This window comes from Nicotiana attenuata, unplaced genomic scaffold (genome assembly GCF_001879085.1).
Source record: "Nicotiana attenuata strain UT unplaced genomic scaffold, NIATTr2, whole genome shotgun sequence".
NCBI lineage: Eukaryota > Viridiplantae > Streptophyta > Magnoliopsida > Solanales > Solanaceae > Nicotiana > Nicotiana attenuata.
In genome coordinates this window covers 315,682-338,729 of record NW_017670625.1, presented here as the reverse complement: position 1 = coordinate 338,729, position 23,048 = coordinate 315,682, and the positions used below count along the sequence as shown (strand labels likewise).

The following is a 23,048-nucleotide window of genomic DNA, read 5'->3' as shown; positions in this document are numbered from 1 at the left end:
TGTATTTTTATATTTTTATTTATTAATTTTTATTTTTTTAATAAAAAAGAATCATCAGCTCACGCACCTAATTTGCGTGTAAATCACTCATTTTGTCCACTTCAGCCATATTAATGCCACATAAGCTCGGTCAACAGTCAGAAGGGTTTAACAGTCTTGTTTTGATTAAGTTAAAGTATCTGAATGAAACTTTATGAAGTGTAGGGACCGGGATGACAAACTGGAATAAGTACAAGTGTCTCCCAGGCTATTCTGCCAACTTTCTCAACTTTCGTGAATTTCCAAACGAAGCATTTGTTAGTCAAACTATATTACTATAATAAATAATAAAACAGTAAACTTTCTGAAATAGAAAATAGAAACAGAAAGTTAGTAGTAACATAATGTCGATAAAATAATTTTGGAATAAATCGAGCCCACTAAAAGTACAGTGTGTCCTTAAGGAAATTATTCCCCTCAAGTACCCGAGGTGCTGGAATATTATCCTCCTAGGATAAAACGATTTAACTCACCAGTGTATTGGTATAAAAAAACTCTGATGAACTTTGAACCACTCAATGTTTGTAAAATACACTGAAATATTTTTGTGCAAAAGAAGAAGAAGCAGATCAGAAAATTTCGTAAGAAAAGATTCTGGGATCAAGGCATATTTATAGCTTTTCTGGAAATGTTCCTGAAAAAGTTTGCAACCTTTCAGAAACATCCATGGCTGTTTGGAACAAGTGGGAATTTGAAATATTGCGTGAAAACGGATTTAAAATAATCCAGGAAAGAAATGGACCGGACCGGGTCGCGTCGCGGGTCCTGGATTATTTCGGGTTGAATTTTCGTTAATTAATTAAAAGAAATTTTGTCCAGAAAGATTAATCAATCAATCTTTGACCGAAGCCGAAGCCGAGGGAGCGAGCGATGACGGCGCGAGGCTTACTTTCTTTCCAACCCATTTAACACCAAGAGAAGTGCTTTCTCAATATAAGCACATTCACTTTTCTTTCCACCACCAATGAGCGACACTTTGCTCTTTTCAAAGCAAAAGGGAGCTCACTTTCACTCCATTTTCTTCCCTCCATTTTTCATTAACCAATCTTTAATCCCAACAATCCCCCACATGAATGGGGAATGACTATAAGACAAAGGAATGCACAGACGAGTGTGTGATTTACATGCAAGAATTAATTGCATTTGAAAAAGTAGGTTTTTCTTTAAACTTTCCGTAGTGAACTTATATAGAATATATGCGGTCAATCGGTAGATTTGATATCTTTGAACCGTCGAGCTTTGTTGTATACCAAGACAACATAAGTCACACAATCAACCCTTGACCATCTACGGTTCTCACGGTTGTGTTCGTTTCAGCCATGAACACCTCCTGGTTTCATGAGTGCTTAGAGAATGGGCCTTTACTTTCATTCTCTTTGAAGCGGCTTCCACTTCACACTCACATAAGTGATTTCTAGATGTGTAATCCTATAGTCACACTATCTGAACATTTCCTTCCAGACTTAGCAAATCATTAAAAAACTTTAAGCTTTATTGACTCATCAAAAAGCCTTAATGTTTTACCCTGATTTCTGAACGTTGTCTTTATCACGGGAATGGGTTGAGTTATTTGACAATGTTGAACCGTCATTCATAACTTTGTTTGATCTCTTTAAACCTAACTCTTGGGATCTCCGGTTTGCTAGGTAGAGTTACCGCCATGATGACTTGTCCTAGGCCTTAACCCCATTCCCTTTGATGATCTTTCAACTGCTTCTCCAGATAGGCCTTTTATAAGTGGATCCGACACGTTATCTCTTGACTTTATGTAGTCAATAGAGATAACACCACTAGAGAGTAGTTGTCTAACGGTATTGTGTCTCCGTCGTACGTGACGAGATTTTCTGTTATACATAACGCTATCTCTCTGCCTATTGTCGCTTGACTATCACAATGTATACATATAGGTGCCAAAGGTTTGGGCCAAAATGGAATATCTTTCAAGAAATTCCAGAGCCATTCAGCTTCTTCACCGGCCTTGTCTAAAGCTATGAATTCAGATTCTATTGTAGAACGGGCGATGCACGTTTGTTTGGATGATTTCCAAAACACTGCTCCACCCCCATTTGTGAAAACATATCCACTAGTAGATTTAACTTCAGATGATCCGGTGATCCAATTTGCATCACTATATCCCTCGATCACGGAGGGATATTTGTTATAATGCAGAGCATATCCAATGTATTTGATTGGGATTACTTGTAAACTAACTCAGTTTGCTAATAGTATATGCTATATCTGGTCGCGTACAATTCATGATATACATCAAACTTCCCTATACTCTAGCATAGTCCAGTTGTGAGTCACTTTCACCTTCATTCTTTTGAAATGCATAACTCACGTTAATTGGAGTCTTGGCAATTTTAAAATCCAAATACTTGAACTTGTCAAGTACTTTTTCAATGTAATGAGACTGTGATAATGCTAGACCTTGTGGAGTCTTGTGAATTCTGATTCCTAATATCACATCACAACTCCTATGTCTTTCATGTCGAATTTGCTATCCAACATGCGCTTAGTAGCATTTATATCTGCCATATTTTTGCTTATTATCAACATGTCATCAATATAAACAAACAATGACTTCATGACCTGGAGTGCTTTTAATGTAAACACATTTGTCACACTCGTTGATTTTAAACCCACTTGCCAATATGTTTGGTCAAATTCAGCATGCCATTTTTTGAGTGCTTGTCTAAGTCCATAAAGTGACTTAACAAGTTTGCACACTTTCTTTTCTTTACCCGAAACCACAAAACTCTCAAGTTGTTCCATGTAAATCTCTTCCTCCAATTCTCCATTTAAGAAAGTTTTTTTAACATCTATTTGATGGATTTCTAGACCATACACGGCCGCCAGTGTCACTAACACCCTAATAGATTTTATCCTCGTTACTGGCGAGTAAGTGTCAAAGTAAGGCCTTCCTTTTGTCTATAACCTTTCCAAGTCTTGTCTTATATTTGTCAATAGTGCCATCAGCTTTCATTTTCCGTTTAAAGATCCATTTCGAACCTAAAGGCTTATTTCCTGAAGGAAGATCAACCAATTCCTATGTATGGTTATCCAAAATTGATTGAATCTCACTATTGACTGTCTCTTTCCAAAATGTTGAATCAGAAGATGACATAGCTGCTTTGAAAGTTTGAGCTCATTTTCAAGCAAGAATGTCACAAAATCTTGTCCAAAGGAAGTAGATGTTCTTTGACGTTTGCTACTCCTTGGATCTTCTTTACTTGGAGTATTTTCCTTTGGTTATTCCCGTGGTCGTTTAGGTCTTTCACTTAACGACTCACATTCAACTTTATACGGATAGATGCTTTCAAAGAATTCAGCATTATCTGATTCAATTACCGTATTAACTTGAATTTCGGGATTATCATATTTATGAACCAAAAACCGACATGCTTTACTGTCTGTAGTATATCCAATGAAAATGCAATCCACATTTTTTAGTCCGATTTTTTACCCTTTTGGGTAAAGGTACTGTATCTTTGCTAAACACCCCCACACTTTAAAATATTTCAAGTTGGATTTTCTTCCTTTCCGTTTTTCATATGTAATATATTGCGTTTTGTGGTGGGGTACTCTATTGAGTATTCGGTTAGTTGTAAGGATAGCTTCCCCCCATAAACTCTCCGGTAATTCGAAACTTATTAATAAAGAATTCATCATTTCCTTTAATGTACGATTTTTCCTTTCCGCAATTCCATTGAGTTGAGGTGTGTAGGGAGCAGTAGTTTGATGGATAATTTCGTATTCCGGACATATTTCTGCAAACGGAGATTTATATTCTCCACCCCTATCCCATCTTTATTTTAATCTTTTTATTCAATTGATTCTCCACTTCATTCTTGTTTTGCTTAAATGCTTCAATTGTTTCATCCTTACTATTAAATAAATAAACATAACAATATCGAGTACAATCGTCAATAAAAGTTATAAAATACTTTTTCCCACCTCGAGATGGTGTCAACTTCATATCACAAATGTCAGTATGAATTAAGTCTAAAGGATTTGAATTCCTTTCAACAGATTTATAAGGATGTTTTACAAACTTAGATTCAACACATATTTGACATTTTGATTTGTTACACTCGAATTTAGGCAATACTTCTAAATTAATTAACTTCCACAAGCTTTTGTAATTGACATGTCCTAAACGAATATGCAATAAATCATTTGACTCCAATAAATAAGAAGAAGCTGAAATTTTATTCATACTGTCAACAACCATTACATTTAGTTTGAAAAGGCCCTCTGTGAGGTAGCCCTTTCCAACATACATTTCATTCTTGCTTACAACAATTTTTTCAGATACAAATACACGTTTGAATCCATTCTTAACAAGTAAAAAGTAGAAACTAAATTCTTCCTAATAGTCAGAACATGCAGAACGTTGTTGAGCATTAACAACTTGCCGGAAGTCATCTTCAGGAATATCTTCCCATAACCTTCAATCTTGGTTGTTGCAGTATTTCCCATGGAAAGCTCTTCTTCGGGACCAGTAGTAGAATAAGTCCCAAATGTTTCTTTGATAGCACAAATATGTCAAGTGGCTGCATAGTCAATCCACCACTCCTTCGGATTTCCAACTAGGTTGCATTCCGAAAGCATTGCACACAGATCATTAATCTCATCATTCTTCTCCACTATATTGGCCTGTCCCTTTTTTTTATCCTTTTTCAGGAGACGACAGTCAGGGGCTTTGTGACCGGATTTTCCACAATTGTAGCAGTTCCCCTTGAATTTCTTTTTGTTTTGCTCCTTAGTCTTTCTAGAAGACCTCTTCCTCTTCTTACTTTTTGGAGCAAACTCCTATAAGATATTAGCTCCTATAATCGTTGAATTTCAACGAGACCTCTTCTCGGCTGTTTTGTTGCCTTCCTCAATCTTGGGATGAATCACAAGATCTTCCAACTTCATTTCTTTGCGCTTGTGCTTAAGATAGTTTTTGAAATCTCTCCACGAAGGAGGAAATTTTTCAATCATTGCAGCCACTTGAAATGCTTCATTCATGACCATACTTTCAGTAATAAGGTCATGATAAATCAGTTGAAACTCTTGAACTTGGGTTCCAACAGTTTTGTTGTCTATTATTTTATAGTCTAGAAATTTGGCAACCACAAACTTTTTCAAGCATGCATCTTCAGTCTTGTACTTCTTTGTGCATCCCTTAATTCTTTCGAAGTTTTCACAGAATTGTAGACATTGTACAAGTCATCTTCCAAAGCACTTAGAATGTAGCCTTTGCAAAGAAAGTCTGCTTGTTTTCACGCCTCAACAATCATAAACTTCTCATTCTCCGGCATGTCGGCGGTAGGCACTAGAGGGTCTTCACTAGTGAACTTCTGCATACCAAGCGTGGTAAGCCAGAAAAACACCCTTTGCTGCCATCCTTTGAAGTTGGCTCCAGAAAATTTTTCCGATTTCTCGGCCGGTGGAACATCAGTTCGGTTTGACGAGGCTATCGTCGTTGCTGCAATAGTCGCAGAAGGATTTCAATTATCAACTGCCATTTCTCACTATTAACGACAGAAGAATTCAATTAATGGGAAAGAACAGAACAATAAACAGTATTGTAATTAATGATAAACAGTACGTTTAATTAATAAAAACGAAAGCTTTTATAAACTATTTCACAGAGAATGATGAAATTTTTATGTTCTTCAAGTCGTTTTTGAATTTTAACACTCCGAAAAAGTTTTTATATCTTCAAATCAGAATATAAAAATTCAGAAGGAGTAGAAAACCACACAAGTTTTAATCTCCAAAAACAAAATACAGATTACAATAAAATAATTTCCTTAAGATTGTTAGTCAAACTGTATTACTATAATAAATAAAAAAACAGTAAACTTTCTGAAATAGAAAACAGAAACAGAAAGTTAGTAGCAACAGAATGTCGATAACATAATTTCGGAATAAATGGAGCCCACTGAATCCACAGTGTGTCCCTAAGGAAATTATTCCCCTCAAGTACCCGAGGTGCTGGAATATTATCCTCCCAGGATAGAACAATTTTACTCACCAGGGTATTGGTACCAAAAACTCTGATGAACTTCGAACCACTCAATGGTTGTGAAACACACTGGAATATTTTTGTGCATAAGAAGAAGAAGATTAGGAAATTTCGTAAGGAAAGATTTTGGGATCAAGGCATATTAATTTTGTCCAAAAGGTTTAATCCATCAATCTTTGACCAAATTCGAGGCCGAGGCCGAGCGACGACGACGGCGGCACGAGACTTACTCTCTTTCCAACCTATTTAACACCAAGAGAAGTGCTTTCTCAATATAAGTACATTCACTTTTCTTTCCACCATCAATGAGGGGCACTTTGCTCTTTTCAAAGCAAAACGAAACTCACTTTCTCTCCATTTTCTTTCCTCCATTTCCCATTCACTAACCTTTAATTCAACAGCATTTGGATGGAAATTAAGGAGGTAAAGGTAGAGAAATTAGATAAAAGCTAAACGAATTTTGATATCTGATTCTAATTCCGACAAATTCATAATATGTTTTATTTCACATGAATCCCCATCTAGCATGATACATTTGCACATTCATACCAGCAAAAAAAAATATGGAAAACAAAGAAGAAGAATTAATCATTTTTAAAGCTCATTTTTTCTTCTTAGCCTTTTGCTTGTCTTTTTCTTTCTTTTCCTTGAGCTTCTGTTCTTCACGTTTCTTCTTCTCTTTTTCTTTCCGTTCTTTCCTTTTCCTCTCTTCCTTTTCCTCCTTCTCCTCTTCTTCTTTTCGCTTCTTCTCCCTTTCCTTCTCTTTCTTTTCCTCTTCTTTCCTTCCCTTCTCCTTCTTTCTCTTCTTCCTCTCCTTCACTTCTTCTTTTGTCAATTCTTTCTTCACGTTAAAACACATATTTGCTTCAAATGCTCACTTTACAAAGTTATGATGTAAATAATTACATACCTTTTATGTGATAATTTGGCCTTATATATTTTACACATTGCCGGCCAATCCGGCTAATGTCGGCATTTTGTTTTCAAGTTCTTGTAATTTATTATGTAAAATAATACTATCCCTTTTCTTCTCAAGGAAAGTCAACCACTACTAGTATAAAGTTAAGGCTTTCGACAGACTCAGTGTCATCTCCAATATAATTTCATTCGACCAAATTTTGAATCTTTCATATTGAACGTGCATGTAAGCCGCTTACATTATAATTATATACACAACGATAATCGAACATTCTATTTTTTTGAAAAAGAAAAAATCATACTTATGCAATAGCAACACTACCGATGTCCTATGATTTATATCGTCGCAGATTTAACCAGAAACAGCTCTCATTAGCGATGAATTTGCATTTCTTACGTACTAAAGACATAAAATTACGGATGGATTTTGAAGAAAGGATAAACTACGTACCTAATTACACGGATGACTTCATAGCAAACATAGAAAGCAGAGTACTTCTAGTAAAAACACATTCACTACTAGAAATCCGGAAAAAAACGACCACAAAAAGCGACCAGTGTTGGTCGCTTATTGGCCAAAAAGCGACCAAACGTGCCTGGTCGATATTAAGCTGGTCCCTTTACCTTAGGGACCAAAGTTGGTCGCTAATTAGCGACCAACTTTGGTCTCTCAAGTCAAAGGACCAAATATTCCGGTAAAGACACCGGCGACCAACTTTGGTCGCTATATTATTTTAATATTATAAATTTTGCGACCAAAGTTGGTCTCACTTGTGTAAATTTCATTTTTTTTTTATTTATTTATTAATTATGAAGTAGCGACCAACTTTGGTCTGTATATGAAATATTATATTTTAAAATCTGGAAAATAGCGACCAATGTTAGTCGCTATACTATAAATTTTTTAATTATTTTTTTAAATAAGCGACCAAGTTTGGTCGCTAAATACATGAATTAATTTTTTTTATTTATTAATAAGCGACCAACCCTGGCCGCCATATTTCCAGAAATTGTTATTTTTCTGGTAAATAGCGACCAATCTTGGTCGCTACTTGAGAAATCTGGGTTAAATAGCGACCAACCTTGTCGCTATTTCACAGAAAATTGTTTTTTTAATAGAAATGCGACCAAATAGCGACCAAAGTTGGTCGCTTTTCTTGGTATGTTGCTGGCAGGAACTGCCTCTTTTGGCAGCAACACCACCTGCCAGCTTACCAAAATTCCTAAGTAGGCAAATATGCCAACAACAGCAATAACAAGCAACAACAACAACAACAACAACAATTATAACGAACAAAGTATAAAGTTCAATAGAACTTTATACTTTAAGCTAATTAGCAAACTAATAAGTTAAATGTTATTACAGAACCATTCGAAAACCAATTGTATTTGTCTAGCATAAACTTATAAGTTCAAAGATTGTTCTCTACATCATTATCATCACCGTGTGATGAACTTTCTTCACCATGACGGTATCTAGAATGGGCTATTTCTCGATGATGGGAAGAATGACCACGGGGAGGACGGGGGGAATGAGTACGGGGTAAGGCGAGCCTCTAGCGATGACTCACGAGACCGGGGAATTGAAAAATTGCCAGAAGCTAGGAGAGTTTTGATCTGCTCTTGCATGCCCTTGCACTGAGCTTGCATGCCAGAGTACTGCATATCTCTAAGCCTTTCTCTCTCCTTGGCGGCTTCTAGCTCGGATGTGAGCTTTGCCACAGTCTCCCGCATAGAGGAGAGGCTCTCCCCATCAAGTTGCTCGGCTTGGGAGGAAGTCTCTATTCCTTGCATTCCACACTTATAGCGATGGAATTTCTTATTAGGAAGCCCGTATACCTTCCCCCCTTTTGGACCGCCAGCAGCCTGCGTCCACATTCTCTCAGCATCCTCGTCCGATAGTTGGATTGGCGCGCCGGACTCATTAGGTGGCTGACTGCGTATGAATTGCTCCACTTCAGCTGTGAAGCGACCCTATAAGAAAAATAATATGTGAATTACTATTTCCAAATTTATATAAAAGTAAATCAAAATTCTTAATGAAAAGTGAAAACTTACATGTACAGTCGAGGCTCGGCCCTCGACCCACCTTTCTTGGTCCGTCTCTTTCTTCTTCTTCACAATATGAGTCTCCTTGAAGAGCTCATCTTGGTTCATCGGACGCCCCAACTTTTTTTCCTGAAAACTCATAAATTTTAGTTAATAAACAGAATACATATACTAAGAAAATTAAAATAAATTAAGCAATTACGTACCATTCTTCGTTTTATCGTCCCTAGGCTGACCGCACCTCCAGTGTGCAAGGATCCTCCCTTCTCAGATGCCCGGGCTTTCTTTCCTTTTTCGCTCTTCTCTAAGAACTCTGCTGTAAGCCATTGCCTTTGCAAATCATCCCATAAATCCTGAAGCATCCAGCCAGGCTTCTGGTTCAACTGCCTAGCTTTGGAGAAACAATGGGACAACCGCTTTCGAGCTTTGAGATGGAAGTTTGCAGCCACTTCCGCGCTATAGCGGTGTTCCCATACACACTTGCTCTGTATTTCAAAAGTCAAGTATTATATGGAAATATCATATTTAGATGGAAATATCATAAAAGCTATATTCGATATATTATACTTAGCTTTTATTAGCTAATAATTATTCAAAAGTTAAGTGCATTAACTGCTTATAATATAATATTAGCTAAAAGCTAATAAATGATTATACTGCTTAAAAGAATATTTATACCTTAAATTGATTGAAGATTGCCTCCTTGAGAGCGAATGGGAATTCACTCCAAGTCGCATAAGGACCATCATAAAGCTTTCTGGTGGCTTTGGTGATGATCCTTGTAGTAACATTACTAGGGATGAACCTGCAATTTTATTAAAAAAAACACATTAATATCTTAGTAAAACTGTACTAAACAAAAAAAGTTAAAATAACAAATAACTCTTACCCGTCACCCTCAGGGACTATGATGATCCTGCCATATTCATCATAATGCACCTCCTCGTCATTAGCAGCATCATTGTCCGAAGCATGTACATCGGAGGCATGTGTGGAAGGTGTAGGGGGGTCAGAGCTAGTATCTCGCAGGCGAAGGCCTGCAATAGATGGAGTCCCAGATGAAGATGGCTGCGAGCCCTGGGACTGCGAGCCCTGTGAGTGCGACACAGCTGTATGGGCCGCAAGTGGATGAGACACAGATAGCTGTGACCCGAGTGGCTGTGACACGGATGGCTGTGATCCATGTGGATGTGACATGGATCGATGCGATCCATGAGCTGCTGATGGATGCGATCTATGTGGATGTGAGACAGGTGGACTGTATGTAGGTCGTACAGTCCTATGGCCCTGTGAAGAAAGACCTGGCGTCTGCACGAAGGTGTAGGGCTGGACATGCGCTGGCAGCTCAGAATAGCCCTGGGGTGGAGGCGCAGGCACAGGCATAGGCACAGGCATCTGTGAAGAGGCAGGAACGGATTGAGTAGTACCTTCTACCCTCCTCTTTTGTTTCCTAGGCTTTTCTCTACCCCGAGAACCAGTAGGATCACTGTTACCTCGACCCTTGCCTGACATCTGCATGACATAATACAAAGTTAGATTGAAACATATAAAGAAACTAGCTATAACATGAGTTATTAAAGAAACCAACTTTTTAAAGCTGATCGACGTATAGTTCCTCGTCCGAGAATTCTTCTTCCTCACTAGTTTGAGCTTCATCAGTTGATTCTTCTTCCTCGTTTTCTATAATTCTTACTTCATCTATATCAACTTCTTCCAATATGTGTTCAGGATGTTCCAAATCATTTTCTAAAACTTCGTCCACTATTTGGTGAACACTGGAGATATCGTTTTGATATGCAACATCTAACACATTCTCGACTTCTACCCTACCCACAGGCTTAGTTTTTATTACAACCCACCAATCAGCCTTATTCCGCCGCAATGGATAAGGAGCATAATACACTTGCCTAACATTATGTGCAATTATGAAAGGATCATAGCGATCATACTCCCTCGTATGATTAACCTCAATTATGTTGTATTGATTGTGTACTCTTGTACCTCTTGTTGGATGTGGGTCAAACCACTTGCATCTAAAGAGTATCAATTTCTTATTTGGCCAACCTGTATATTCTAGTTCTATTATTTCTTTGAGCACACCATAATAATCAATATCTCCATCTTGGTTGCCATCACCACCTTGAACCCACACCCCACTGTTGTTGCTATTTTTATTTTTAGAGCAATCCTCTGTATGAAACTTATAACCATTCACAACGTACTTAGACATGGTTGTGACCTCAACCCCAGGTCCCCAAGATACATCTTTCAAAAATTGATTTACACCATTATTTGGATCATTTACCTACAAATCGTTAAATAAATTCATAAGTTAGCATAACTTCCAAACATTGTTTACCTACATAGTGTTAGAATATTTTAAGGAGAAACTTACAAATTGTTTGAACCACGTATCAAATCTCGTATATACAGCATCATGGCCAAATTGACCCACAAAGTGACTGTGACACATCAAATATTTTTAGTAGTTGCATTGAGATGTAATCACAGTAATTTTTAGATTTTGATAACTACTAAATCAATACTTACTTGAGATATGGTACAACTTCAGGACAATTTAGCAACACGTGAAGTGTAGCTGACTTGTACTCCATATCACTCAAACTTCTCTTTGTAACATCCTTAGAACATCGGCCTGGTTGATTGAATATGGACATAGGCGGATATAATGGATCATTCCTAAGGTCGACCGTGTGCCTGTTGGGCCTATTCCTAGCACATGCCACATTACTCTCAAAATAATAAGAACAAAAATGGGCAGTTTCCTTCGCAAGATAAGCTTCGCATATAGATCCTTCAATCCTATTCCTCTGCTTAACAAATTGTTTGCATTTGCCAATTGTCCTACATAATTTCAGGTTAGCGAAGAAAATTTGTTTAAATTAAAACAGAAAATTACATCAAACCTAAAATATTACCTCTCAAAGGGATACATCCATCTGCATTGAACAGGCCCTCCAAGTCGTGCCTCGTGTACAAGGTGGATTGGAAGGTGTTCCATCACATCAAAAAACCCACATGGAAATATCTTTTCCATCTTAGTAGAAGTTACACGAATGTTTTGATCCATCCGTTGTAGGTTTTCTTCCCTTAATGTGGAAGAACACAAGTCTTTGAAAAACAAACTAATCTCTGTGATGGGTTTCCAGATTCGTTCAGGCAAACCAGAAAATGCAATAGGCACTAAGGTCTCCATGAAAACATGACAATCATGACTTTTCAAATGGCTCAACTTCCCTACCTCCATATCAACTTTTTTCCCAAAATTCGACGCATAACCCTCAGGCATCTTCAACTTCGTTACCCAATCACAAATCTGCCGTCTTTCCTCCAAAGTGAATGTGTAACTTGCTTTGGGCTTGAACACCTTACCATTGTTTGCTGTCTGCAAGTATAATTCAGGCCGCCTGCAATATTCTTGTAAGTCCATTCTAGCCTTCGCATTATCCTTTGTCTTACCTTTAACATCCATCACTGTGTTGAACAAATTGTCAAAATAGTTCTTCTCAATATGCATGACATCAAGGTTGTGACGGAGAAGATTATCCTTCCAATACGGCAACTCCCAAAATATACTCTGTTTCGTCCAATTATGAGTAACACCGTATCCGGGGAATCTATAAGGTGGAACTTCAGTAACTTTACTGAAGTTCTGGACCCTCTCCCAAATTTCCTCACCTGAAAGTATCAGAGGTGGGAAATCACATTCGAATTTATTCCTTTTGAATGCATTTTTCATCCTTCTAAACTCATGATCAGGAGGCAAGAATTGACGATGACAATCAAACCATGATTGCTTTCGGCCATATTTCAAAGTGAACGCTTTACTATTTTCCATGCAGTAAGGACAAGCTAGCTTACCAGCAGTCATCCACCCAGACAACATTCCATACGCAGGAAAATCATTAATTGTCCACATTAAATTGGCACGCAAAATGAAATTCTGCTTGGTTGATATGTCATATGTTTCAACACCATCATACCACAATTGTTTTAGCTCATCAATCAAAGGTTGCAAATATACATCAATCAAACTTTTCGGATTACGTGGACCGGGGATAATACAATTTAAGAATATATATGGACTAGTCATGCACAACTCGGGTGGTAGATTATAAGGTGTAAGAAAGACAAGCCAACATGAATATGGTGTGGCAGATACAGAAAAAGGCGTGAAGCCATCCGCACACAGACCTAATCGAACATTCCTTGGTTCACTAGCAAAATCTGGATATGTCCTATCAAAGTGCTTCCAAGCTTCTCCATCTGAAGGATGACACATAACACCAGGTGGTCTTCTATTTTCAAAGTGCCATCTTATATGAGGAGCAGCACTCATCGACGCATATAACCTCTTTAACCTAGGTATAAGAGGTAAATAATGCATCAACTTGATAGCGACCATATTCCCACTGGAAAGCCTCTTGAAAAGAGGCTTTCCGCAAAATTTACAACTGTCCAAACCTGCATCATCTTTATAATATAACATACAACCATCTTCACAACAATCAATTCTCAATGACGAAAGTCCTAACTTAGAAACTAATCTCTTTGCCTTGTAGAAATCACCAGGTAATTCGATATGAGGGCCAACTAGTTCACGCATAAGGTCAATGAAGGAGTCCATGACTCCTTGAGAAATATTCCAATCAGATTTCATACTAAGTAATCTAACTGCAACAGACAACTCAGAATGCGAACTTCCGTTACGTAGTGGACGACTAGCTTCCTCTAAAGCTTCATAAAAATGTTTTGCGTCATCATTAGGAGTTTGTTCAACATTTTCGTTGGNGGTGCAGAACGAAGGGGGAGGCGTTGCTAGTGTATTTTTATTTATTTATTTATTAATTTTTATTTTTTTAATAAAAAAGAATCATCAGCACACGCACCTAATGTGCGTGTAAATCACTCATTTTGTCAACTTCAGCCATATTAATGCCACATAAGCTCGGTCAACGGTCAGAAGGGTTTAAAAGTCTTGTTTTGATTAAGTTGAAGTGCCTGAATGAAACTTTATGAAGTGTAGGGACCGGGATGACAAACCGGAATAAGTACAAGTGTCTCTCAGGCTATTCTGCCATAAAAGAAACATAGAAGTTGGTTTAGCTAAGAAACACTCTATATCTTTTTCCTTAAAATTATACTCCCTAGGCTTAGAGTAGTTTTAATCGAGTAAATAAGATTATGGGCATGTTGAATATCATTACTTAATATCACCAATTAGTGACGTATTGAGATAGTTGAGATCCATATATACTTAATTATAAATATCAAATTTGAGTCACTAAAACAAACAATTTACTATGAGCCTATTCGATACGAATCTAAATTAGGTTGGTATCCCGAAAAAGATCATCTTTTAATTGTGGGATGAAATCTCACAGTCAATTGTTGACTCTCAGCAGTAAGCTCAATTCTTTCATAACAGAAGCATGCTTGCGTGCGACCCAAATAACGTAGTTCAGATATTATTATTCATAATATTAGTGAATCATAATTTTAAAAGAATAATTACCCTAATAGTAATAGACAGAGCACCCAAGTAATGAGCTGGAATAGATGAACTAGAGTTAGTGTCACCCCCATGACTCCATTTTCCCCTAATTACTCTCTTACAGCTCAACCCCATTTGCTTCTGCCACAAGCCTGCTTTAGAACCACATTAAATATTTTTTTCATATTTTGTGTCTATACTAAAATAAGTAATTGAATTTTATTACTCTCTCCGCTCCAAAATAAGTAATTTTTTAGCATTTTTTTTGTGGTCCAAAATAAGTAATTTTTTCAGAATTTAAGAATGAATTAATTATTTTTTTCCTACATTGTCCTTGGAGTAAATAGTGTTGGAGTGTGTGATAGGAGTATTTATGTGAAGAGATAATAGAGGTTAATATGGTCAATTTTATTGCTAATTAATGTTAAAAGGTGAATTTATTAATTTGTGCGAAAACAACTAAAAAATCACTTATTTTGAACCGGAGGTAGTAACTACTACTATTTAATTTACTTCTATCTAGTATCTACTTCAGACATAAACTAACCGGAGATTATAATTTTGGTTATTTTCATTTATTGAACTTAACAATTTTTTTCATTTAAAATATTTTTTGGAGTATTCCAACGTCTTCCCTTTTAAGTGACACCTAATGTTGAAATATTTTTTTTAACCCCTCTTTCCCCCCACCAACACCACCTTCACTTCACCTCCGGCGATCTCATTTTCTCTCTCTAAAAATTCCCTCACTCTCTCTCTAAAACTAGGACTAAAAAAGACTGAAACTTTATTTTTCATGAACTCAAATTGTACACTTAAAACTAACTAGATCCTATAAATTTAACTAAATATCTACTGGGGTATAGTGTTCTTGTTCTTTTCTTGAGCTGCATTGCTAGTTGGTGAGTAAACTTTTTTTTTAATTTGCGGAATTTCTGTTCTTTTTGTTTCCGTTACATTTGCTCTTAAGATGATGATGGTGTCAATGAGACTTTAAAGAAGTAATTTCTTTTTGTTGTTTTTGTTTCCATTTAGCTTGGTTTTTTGTGTTGCAAACGCAATGCTTATTAATTTTGTTTCCATTTGAATCTCTTCCTCTTTTTTCTCCTTTTTTTTGGTTCTATGAACTTGTCATTTACCTCTGTTTCTGTCGGTGGGTTTACTTCAATTTCTATACCCATTTTTGGGGTTGTGTTGCTGGGATTCATTGCTTTTTTAGTTCCATGTTTTGTAGACAAATTGTAAATTCCTTTTTTTCCCTCTAAATTCAGTTCCAAGATTTGATTTTTATGTTTTTTTTTTTTGCAATTATAGAGAGTTTGTAATATGTCCTCTTTGTTTTGGGTATGTGGCTTTTTTAAATTTTGGTGTTAAAAATATGAGCTTTATTATGATTCTTGAAGCTTTGCTCTGCTTGTGCAGTTCATTGGTTAAAGGATTTTTGCAATAAGGGGTGTGAAATTTTTAATCTTGTGGGGTGTGTGTGTGTGTGTCGGGGGGGGGGGGGTGCATTTCAATGTATATTGGTTCTAAGGGAGAAAAGATTATTAAGGCATGGATCATATTTTAGCAATGTAGGTGATGAAGTGCCTGGTTTTGTAAAATTTATTCATGTTAGAATATGGGAATGTGATTTTCATGTTTAGTTTTTGTTGTTTAAGGTGGTCTGTCATTATCTTTAACTACTCCTGTTTGCCTATTTTATATTATCTGGGGTAGTTTTGTGCCTTAATAATTGGCTTTGTTATGGAAATGCTATCACCAACATTTGATGTGAATTTTTTCATTAATATATGAGTATTACATTGATTCTCAGTTTCTCATTGAATTTCTGATTTTACCTATTTGGGATCTTCCAGGTTCCAGATTCTTGTATTACTATGCTTATTTGCTTGTAAAAATCTCGATTACCTGTCAGCTCTGTCTACTCTGATTTTGTTGCGTTAAAAGTGCACCGGAGGTGTATCTTACGGGGTTATAATAGTCCTGCACTGCAGTGCAAATTCTCAGTTTCATTGTTTTGTGCTTAATTCTTTGACTAATTCCCGTTCCAATTTAGTCCGAAATTTCAAGGTATAGCAACATTTCTGATGTGTTCTAAGCTAGTGGAGGTGATATATTCCTGTATGTTGCTTATTCTCAGAATCTCAGTGAATTAGGAGGACAATTTCTGAATATAGCTTATATTGTTCCTGAAATATAGGATTTATGAGTTTTAAAGTTTACGTACTAGTTGGTGACGTCATGTTTCTGCCACTATTTAAGCTACTCCCCGTGGTATCGCTTGTCAAGCGTTGCCATGCATTTTGTGCTCTTCATTTATGACAGTTCACTTTTTCCTTCTTTCTATAATAATTCGTTAACTGATTTCAGCCAACATTTTCCTTTTCGAACAGTCTACAATGGATCGTAAGAGTTGGCCGTGGAAGAAGAAATCATCAGATAAGACAGCAAGTGAGAAACCTGCAGCTCTTACAGTGGAATCAGCATCTGCCCCTTCAGACTCAACTGAATCTCAGGTGTGTCGGTTGATATCTATATAATTCGAAAAAATATGTAGTAAAATGATCAGTGAGGATTCATGCAGCTGACCCTAACTTGTTTGGGACTAATGTTTATTATGTGCATGTCAATTTCTTTTTTCTTCTGGTGTGTCTTCTTGCTCCTTGACCTACTTATATTGCATTTACAACACGGCTTTCATGTTGACCTTTAACGTACGGGGAGTTATACAAAAATTTTGCTACTTAATTGGTCGATACTAGCAAAGAACTACATTTATCTAAGTTGATGTTTGGTGGATGCTAGTCTTAAATGTTTAACCTGACCAATTATAAGTTTTTATTTAGTTCTGGAATTTTGTGTCATAGTTTTCAATTTATAACAATGATACTTTATGAGAAAGCTTCATTCAATTCATCTTATCTTTGTATTTTATGTTTTGATTTCCACTATATTTCAGGGTAAACAGGATAACTACAAGAAACCAAAATATGTGCAAATTTCTGTTGAATCTTATTCACATTTGACTGGACTTGAGGATCAAGTTAAGTCTTTGGAGGATCACGTTAAATCTTTGGAGGATCAAGCCAACTCTTTCGAGGAACAAGTGAAGAACTTAGAGGATGAAAATAAGGATTTGAATGAAAAGTTGTCTGCTGCGCAGACGGAAATGACTAATAAGGAGAACCTGGTGAAGCAACATGCTAAAGTGGCTGAAGAAGCTGTCTCAGGTGATGTTACTTATATGACGTGTTTTTGTTGCTATAAGTATTAAGCAAGCTTATTAACTTTCTTTATTGACGACATCTCTTTGGACAGGTTGGGAGAAAGCTGAGTCAGAAGCTGCGACACTGAAAAATCACCTAGAATCAGTCACTCTTTTGAAGCTTACTGCAGAAGACCGGGCATCACATTTGGATGGTGCACTCAAGGAGTGCATGCGGCAGATACGAAATTTGAAAGAAGAGCACGAACAGAAGCTGCATGATGTGATTCTCAGCAAAACCAAACAGTTTGACAAAATGAAGCTTGAGTTTGAAGCAAAGATAGCTAACTTGGACCAAGAGTTACTCAGGTCTGCAGCAGAAAATTCCGCACTTACGAGGTCTTTGCAGGAGCGTTCTAGCATGGTGATAAAGCTCAGTGAAGAAAAAGCCCAAGCTGAAGCAGAAATAGAGATGTTCAAGAGCAATATTGAGTCATGTGAAAAAGAAATACATTCTCTGAAATATGAACTCCATATTGCCTCAAAGGAGCTAGAAATTCGTAATGAGGAGAAAAATATGAGTGTACGCTCTGCAGAAGTAGCAAACAAGCAACACCTGGAGGGAGTAAAGAAAATTGCGAAACTGGAAGCAGAGTGTCAGAGATTACGTGGTCTTGTCCGGAAGAAGTTACCTGGGCCTGCAGCGTTGGCCCAAATGAAGCTTGAAGTTGAGAGTTTGGGTCGAGATTATGGGGATAGCCGTGTAAAGAAATCCCAAGGCAGGCCTTCTAGTCCACAGTTTTCCAGTTTGCCTGATTTTTCATTTGATACTGTGCAGAAATACCATAAAGAGAATGATCTACTCACCGAACGCCTTTTGGCAATGGAGGAGGAAACAAAGATGTTAAAGGAAGCTTTGGCACACCGGAACAGTGAATTACAGGCCTCCAGGAGTATTTGTGCAAAGACGGAGAGCAAGCTGCAAAGTTTGGAAGCACAACTGCAAGCTAATGTTGAACAGAAGAGCCCAACAAAGTCCACAGTTCGATTGCCTACTGAAGATGGAAATGACGATAATGCTAGCTGTGCTGGGTCATGGACGACATCATCAATGGCTGAACTCTCCCATATTAAGAAGGAAAAGAACTTTGACAGTCCGCATAAATCTGAAAGTGCAAGTCACCTGGATCTCATGGATGACTTTTTGGAGATGGAGAAATTAGCTTATCAGTCCAGTGACACAAATGGAGCAGTTTCAAGTCCAGATGATAATTCAAAACCTGAAACTACAAACGTTGACACCTCTTCTCCGCAGAAAGAACATAACGAGACACTTATATCAGGAAATCAAGCATCTCCCAAAGAGGAAGTATCGACACCGAGTCGTCTATCCGTTTCAGATGCATCGATATTCATGAAGCTCCAATCAAGAATTTCAATGGTTTTGGAGTCTTTGATAAAGGAAGCTGACGTTCAAAGAATTCAAGAGGATCTCAGACAGATTTTGCAGGAAATGGGCGACACCATCCTACCGCAATCAGCTACGAGCACTGTTGAGACTACTATTTTCTCTGATACTGCAACTGAATCTCAGCCCTCTCATGATGATGGTGAGGCAAACATAGAAAAGGAAATTCCTGTTTCACAATATAGTAAACCATGCGACGAGACAGTCAATGGTATTAGCAAAGAATTAGCTGATGCTATGTCTCAAATTCATGACTTTGTACTTGTTCTGGCAAAAGAAGCAAAGGCTGTCCAGGGAACAGCTGCAGACGGTAGTGGAATAAATGAAAAAATGGATGATTTCTCTGCCACTTATGCTGCAGTAATAAGCAGCAGGTTAAGTATGGTGAAATTTGTCCTTGATCTCTCTCGTGTCCTGAGTAATGCGAGCGAACTACACTTCAATATCCTCGGCTACAAGAATTCTGAAATAGAAATAAGTACATCTGATTGCATAGACAAGGTTGCTTTACCAGAAAATAAAGGTCTTCAGCATTCAGGAGAGGAGGGATACGCAAATGGTTGCGCTCATTTTTCTGATTCCACTTCTGATCCAGATATTCCTCATGAAGGAAGCCTTGTTCCCACTTCAGAGTCAGCATCAACCTCTTTGAAGTGCTCGTTGGAGGAGTTTGAACAGTTGAAACTAGAGAAAGAGGATATGGCTCTTGATCTTGCTAGATATTCTGAGAACTTGGAAAGCACTAAATCTCAATTGTCTGAAACCGAGCAGCTTTTAGCAGAAGTGAAGTCACAATTGGTATCTGCTCAAAAGGCAAACAGTTTGGCTGAAACTCAGCTCAAATGCATGGCAGAGTCGTATAATTCACTCGAAACTCGGACTGAGGAGTTGCAAACTGAAGTAAACCGTCTTCAGGCAAAGATAGAAAGTCTCGATAACGAGCTTCAAGAGGAAAAGAAGAGTCACGAGGAAGCTTTAGCCAGATGCAAGGATCTCGAAGAACAACTGCAAAGGTTAGTGGTTCTTGTTCCACATTGGCCCTGGAATTATAAAATTTGATCGTGAGATCTTATAATCTAAGGCCAGCTTTTAATGTTATTGTAATTGCATTATGCTTTGGCCTATCGAGTGTTCTGTTCTAGTGTGAGAGTAGCTATTGATCTTTACTTTACTTGAAGGTTTCAAGCATTGATAAAATTTTGCGCAACCCCCCTAATCTTTGAATGAAAAGGAAAGCAACACCGGAAAGGGAAAAGAAACATGTCACTATGTGATTTGAATAATATATAGCTGATCTTTGTGGGTACGACCGGAACCTGTCTCTGACCAGCTCGTAAGTAGCATCCCCCTGCTGGTCAGCACAGTGGCACGTCAAAAGCAAGAGTAATTTGATTGCCCCGCTGGTTGGGTCAATGGGTCCAAAGACTGAAATGGATAATCTGGATTTTATCTGCCTAGTCATCACCAATCTGTAGATTTACTTTTGGTCTTTTCAACATCAGTGTTTCATGTTAAAGTATTTGATAATATTCTGTAAACTTGATTTTTCATGGTTTCTATTGCTGTCATGTGACCAGGAGGTCACGGGTTCAAGCCGTGGAAACAGCCTCTTGTAGAAATGCAGGGTAAGGCTGCAGACAATAGACCCTTGTGGTCCGGCCCTTCCTCAGACCCCGCACATAGCAGGAACTTAGTGCACCGGTTTCTATTCACAAGCATTTTATTTTGTTTTTTTCCACGGAGTTGCCTTTACCGAAATATAGCAAGTTAAATGTCAATTGGAAGTTATGTCAAGTAGCATTTCAACTGTACTTAATTATCTTTTTCTATTTGAATCAGGATTGAGAGTTCTCCAGCTGCTGATCTTGATGCCAAGAACAACCAGGTAGCTTTTGTGCTCCTATTTGAGTGATCAATCCAATCTATTGAAGTGATGTATCCTATATTAGTAGTTCACAGCATATTGGGAAAAAAGATTGTGCTTCTCAATTTTTTGTCCCAACTTTTGGTCTAGTTTCATATTAGTTCAATTAAATACAATTGAATTCCTGTGGTAGTAGTGCTATACAACTGAATTTGGAAATAGCATCTACCTCTGTTCTTTGGGGTTTTATCGCTACTAGAAAGTAGACTTTCTTTTAGTTTGCTCCATCTCTCTAAGTTTTCTTTCAGTGTTAGACATTTAAATTGGATGCTTTTAAAAGGAAGTCCAAACAATTTGAATGCGAAAATTCCCTGCTTTTTCAAAATATTGGATGTCTCATTAGCTGTTATGGAACCTTTCATTCTTCTGAATAGGTTCTAAATCAATATTCTTGGTGTTCTTAGGCGCCTGATTTTTGGGTTTCAGGTTTCAGCAAACTTTTATGTTAAATGTATGAGTAATTTAAACAAGTTGGTATATATATTTGTTGTTAGCATCCTTGTACTAACTTAATTGATGCCCTTTTCTATCGAAAGTGAGTGTCTGAAGAAGATGATCTGTTGATTTTCTCCAGGAGAAAGAGTTAGCAGCTGCAGCAGAGAAGCTGGCCGAGTGTCAAGAAACCATATTTCTTCTTGGAAAACAGTTGAACTCCTTGCGTCCGCAGACGGAGTTTATGGGGTCTCCATACGTCGATAGAAGTTTAAAAGGTGAGGGCTTTCGGGAAGAACCGACAACCACCAGCATGAACTTGCATGAAAATGATTTGGCCGAGTCCCCTCCTGTGGATATATACAATGTGCCGTATAGTCCGTCAGACTCTGATTTAAACAATCCATTGAGATCACCAATCAGCTCAAAGTCTCCGAAACACCGGCCTACTAAATCTGGTTCTTCTTCATCTTCTGGTCCGACACCTGAAAAACAAGCTCGTGGTTTCAGCCGATTCTTTTCTTCTAAAGGAAAGAATGGCTATTAGCCTGCAGCTTGCACGCTTTGTATGCCATTCGTTTGACAAGTCGACTAATAAGATTGGAAGGCACGACATGTTGACTCGACTACTGTAGATAATGAGTTACAGATTCTCATTTTGCTTTGTTGAGGTAATCACACTTTGGAATTTCCTATTGGCCAGTTCAGGCTTAAAGGTATACAAGAAAAGTCACTTCTCTTGTTCATTAGCTTCTATCTGTCTTTTTCTTTTTTGGTGTAGCGAAGTTCTTAAAATGTATGTACACGTTCTGCTCCTGGAAATTACATAGTGGAAGATGCCATTTTGTATGTTGTCTTGTATGAAAGGATGTTTTGTGATTACTATGAAATAATAGTTGTATGACATGACTGTATATGATTTATATACCTTGTGAATACCCCGAGTATGGAAATGGTATTGATCTAGACTCCAGTTAGTATGACAGAAACTAAAGAATTTTTTTCTTTAAAAAATAATGAAATCAGCTCTTAAAAATCATTTTGCTATCTCTGGTTTGACATTAATGTTGATGCTAAAATATGGCAGTGATGCTATAAAGTCGGAATTGGGCCGTGGAAGGGTAGCCCATATGAGGTTAGAATATGGGCTGTGGAATGTGGTTTTGGTATGGGATTTTTTCATGAGAAATTTTTATAAAGCACTATCTTTTAGTGGTAATTAGCTATCTATAGATACCATTTGCTATATTACGGATTGTAGATACGTTTTCTGTTATAAGATGTATTAGATGTATTTAAGCTACTGTATTCATGAATACAATAGCAAAAATAGGCGTGAATCAGGGAAGTCCAGCTAATCAGTTGTTGTATTCGAGTGTATTCGACTGTATTCATGGCGTGAAACATGGGATTACAGTTGGACAGATTGTTGTATTCGACTGTATTCACGGCGTGAAACAGGGGATTACACTGTTT

General features: G+C 37.4%; 2 protein-coding genes across 3 annotated transcripts; one reads left to right on the top strand and one right to left on the bottom strand.

Annotated features, from left to right (window-relative positions):
- Positions 1-6,659: 6,659 nt before the first annotated feature.
- Positions 6,660-14,675, bottom strand: LOC109241647 (protein PXR1-like). The gene is made up of 3 exons (XM_019408404.1): positions 14,562-14,675; positions 10,358-10,537; positions 6,660-6,899 (listed from the first exon to the last, which is right to left on the bottom strand). The coding sequence occupies exons 1-3, from the start codon at positions 14,673-14,675 to the stop codon at positions 6,660-6,662; spliced, it is 534 nt and encodes a 177-aa protein (XP_019263949.1).
- Positions 14,676-15,210: 535 nt separating this feature from the next.
- Positions 15,211-22,499, top strand: LOC109241660 (filament-like plant protein 4). 2 transcript variants are annotated; one of them, XM_019408418.1, is made up of 6 exons: positions 15,211-15,442; positions 16,937-17,059; positions 17,503-17,773; positions 17,862-20,229; positions 21,056-21,101; positions 21,715-22,499. In XM_019408418.1, the coding sequence occupies exons 2-6, from the start codon at positions 16,943-16,945 to the stop codon at positions 22,117-22,119; spliced, it is 3,207 nt and encodes a 1,068-aa protein (XP_019263963.1). In that variant the 5' UTR covers positions 15,211-15,442; positions 16,937-16,942; the 3' UTR covers positions 22,120-22,499. The 2 variants fall into 2 exon arrangements, with proteins under 2 accessions (XP_019263963.1, XP_019263964.1); XM_019408419.1 differs by lacking the exon at positions 15,211-15,442 and adding an exon at positions 16,308-16,613.
- The last annotated feature ends 549 nt before the right edge of the window (positions 22,500-23,048 follow it).

Excerpts from the sequence above, each read along its gene's own strand:
- LOC109241647 (XM_019408404.1), bottom strand. The coding sequence starts at position 14,675 with ATGGGGTTGAGCTGTAAGAGAGTAATTAGGGGAAAATGGAGTCATGGG. Across the intron at positions 10,538-14,561 it reads CTCTGTCTATTACTATTAGG|ATGTCAGGCAAGGGTCGAGG; the intron begins GTAATTATTCTT and ends TATGTCATGCAG. Across the intron at positions 6,900-10,357 it reads ATTCTGAGCTGCCAGCGCAT|AAAGAATTGACAAAAGAAGA; the intron begins GTCCAGCCCTAC and ends TTTAACGTGAAG.
- LOC109241660 (XM_019408418.1), top strand. The coding sequence starts at position 16,943 with ATGGATCGTAAGAGTTGGCCGTGGAAGAAGAAATCATCAGATAAGACA. Across the intron at positions 17,774-17,861 it reads GGCTGAAGAAGCTGTCTCAG|GTTGGGAGAAAGCTGAGTCA; the intron begins GTGATGTTACTT and ends CTCTTTGGACAG. Across the intron at positions 21,102-21,714 it reads TTGATGCCAAGAACAACCAG|GAGAAAGAGTTAGCAGCTGC; the intron begins GTAGCTTTTGTG and ends GATTTTCTCCAG.